We start from the raw sequence: 2757 nt of genomic DNA, 5'->3' as shown, positions 1-2757 counted from the left end.
TAACAGCCAGACAAAATATAAATCAGATACACAGATACTAAATGTTAGTGTTTAGAAAAAGCATGCTAAATTTCTCATAATTCCAACAGCTAACATAGTCACTTGGAAATTCAGTTATTGCATAAGATTATAAACATTCTTCTTACAGGACAAATCACTATCAAACATTTTTTTCTGCCACATAATTTTCTTCATCAAGTAGTTCTGTCATTAGTTTAACTTCAATTACTTAATTTGACACACACATTTTACTTTATTTTTACCTATGATTTTGAAGCTATAATATAATTACAATTTCAATTGTTAAGTAATGTGTTTTAAACATGTTATAATAAGATATAATCTGTTTAATAGCCATGTTTCCATAGGAATTATTAATATAAAAGTTTATATTTAATTCAGTTAACATTAACAGGCTTGAATTCCATCATTCAGATCATACTTTAAAATCAATCAGAAAGTGGTTGGTTACTAGCTTGATACTCATGCTGCTTTTATGAAAGTGTATTATGCCTTTTCATTGGCCTCAGTGCTTAAAAGGCTCCTATTACCAGCTTTTGCCCTCCTGTTAATTTATTAAATTTATGTGATTAACTTTTCTTTGTATGACAGCCTGGATGCTGACTAAAGTAAAATACTGGTACCTAATGTAATAAAGAAAGACAAAATAATGTCATCTCTTGGTGATGTTCAATAAACAAACTTTCATTTTAATGAACTTATTATGAGCAATAAAATTAAAATGGAATGTACTTTATAACAGAGAACTACAGAGACATGTGCAATATATTTTAAAATGTGAATTATATATTTTGAATAGTGTTAACCATTATCCAGGTGTTCTACAAACTACAAACTAATAATATTCATGGACTAATTGGAGGAAAATATAACCACATTTCTGAGATAATTTTAATAATATTTTATTTGAATGTCTATGTGTAATTCTCATTTCTAACACAAATAATGCCTATTTTCCATATCTGAATTTATTTATATGAGTATACATTTTTATTAGATTTTTTTCACTTTATTCACTTTGGATCCCCCCCATAAGCCCCTCCCTTCTCCCCTTCTAGTTCCACCTTCTCTCCCCCTTCTTCACGTATGCCCCTCCCCAAGTCTACTAATAGGGGAGGTCCTCCTCTCCTTCCTTCTGATCCTAGCCTATCAGACTCAATTTTAACAGTATCATTTTTACTGTATCTCACATAAATGCATATTCATCTATGTTTTATATTGTGTAGAATAACCTCTTCAAAATCTCAAAAAAGATTCTGAATGATACTAAAATTATGTCAGCTAATATAAAATTCTATTACATTAAGGTAGGCCAAATTATATGATTCTTTGTAAAATGCCAGTAATATATATGTGTAAATATACAGGTAAAGTTCTAAGGTATTTAGATAGAAGTGATCCTAAACATAACTGAAAAACAAATTAACATAGGACAGATAAACTTGAATGTACACATTGTTAATGAATAAGAATTTTTTAACTAAGCAATTTTCTTCTTCATTATTAAAAAATACTAACAAATTTTATCACTGTACCTCTATCAACCTGCACCTTAGCCACCACAGAACAAAAAGAAGGGCCTGCCTCAGCTTACTGTTTTTCAGAACCAGGACAACCGAGTGGACCAACGTAAAACTACTAATAAGAGTGGCAAAAATCAAATTGTGTTTCTCTCTAAACTCAAAAGTCGAAACTTGCGTGGCAAGAGACAGAAAGAAAACTGTGTAGAATAGGAGAAAGGCAACCACCATTTGCAAAGCATTTATGTGGGCCACGGTGCTAGGGTCTCTGGAGCCTTTGGTACTGTACCGTATATTCTTCAGGTGTCTCCACAGGGAGAAGATGAGCAGGAGAAAAGCCACCAGGGACACTGTAAAAGGGATGAATGTGAACATTGTGTTGATTAACAAAATAAGTCTATGAAATTGTGTGTAATCCTTCGATCTGGGACTGCAAGAGAGATTTCCTTTGGATTCATCACTCCAGGTATCAATATGTCTGTTTATCACTAAAATGTTTACAAACAAGAAGAGCAGAGATACCAGCAATGTCCCTGAAAACACTTTTTTAAATCGCCACTTTAGGTAGAGAAAAATACAGTTAGAAAAATTGGCTATCTTGAGAAAATAAAAGATGCTGAGACATGTAGCAAGCCAGATGCTGAAATGATTTGCAACAACCCAGGTGTTATTGTTTAGTCTTACAATTCCCACGGTCATTTCTAAATCTGGATACAATGAAGATATTAGTGTAATTATGAGTGTAGACCACAGCAGATCTATCCTGGAGACGGCCAACGCAGTGAGGATCTGATCCACTGAAGAGACCTTTCTTCTTTTGACCCAGGCTATAATGTTCACCAGTGCTATGAATCCATTTGCAACACTCCCAATTATGAATTCCACAATAATAGTAGCTGCATATATGATCTCTATGACAATGTTCATTGTCCATAAGAGAATATCCTGACTTCCATAGGCACCGAAGAATATTTGTTTTAATGTGCTCAGTTTGAACACTCTTTAAAAAATTCATAACATCCTTGTAAAACTCTCAATACAATAACAAACAGAAGAACAGCAGGATTTTTCAATGTAAGTGATTTCAGCTATATTTTGAAAGTATTGTTTTCTGACACGGTCCCACTGAATTACATCCAGATTCTGTGTGTCCTGGAGTAGCCTAGGATTTAGGGCCACTGAAATGAAGGAAAACCTGGAATCTCAGATGCTGAAA

At 33.2% G+C, this 2757-nt stretch overlaps 1 protein-coding gene across 1 annotated transcript; it reads right to left on the bottom strand.

Annotated features, from left to right (window-relative positions):
- Window positions 1-1547: 1547 nt before the first annotated feature.
- On the bottom strand, window positions 1548-2468 carry LOC129680396 (taste receptor type 2 member 125-like). The gene has a single exon (XM_055612020.1). The coding sequence runs from the start codon at window positions 2466-2468 to the stop codon at window positions 1548-1550; it is 921 nt and encodes a 306-aa protein (XP_055467995.1).
- Window positions 2469-2757: the final 289 nt, after the last annotated feature.

The sequence above is a fragment of the Psammomys obesus genome, unplaced genomic scaffold, assembly GCF_907164565.1.
Source record: "Psammomys obesus unplaced genomic scaffold, mPsaObe1.curated_primary_1811, whole genome shotgun sequence".
Lineage (NCBI taxonomy): Eukaryota > Metazoa > Chordata > Mammalia > Rodentia > Muridae > Psammomys > Psammomys obesus.
This window is presented reverse-complemented; position numbering and strand designations above follow the sequence as displayed.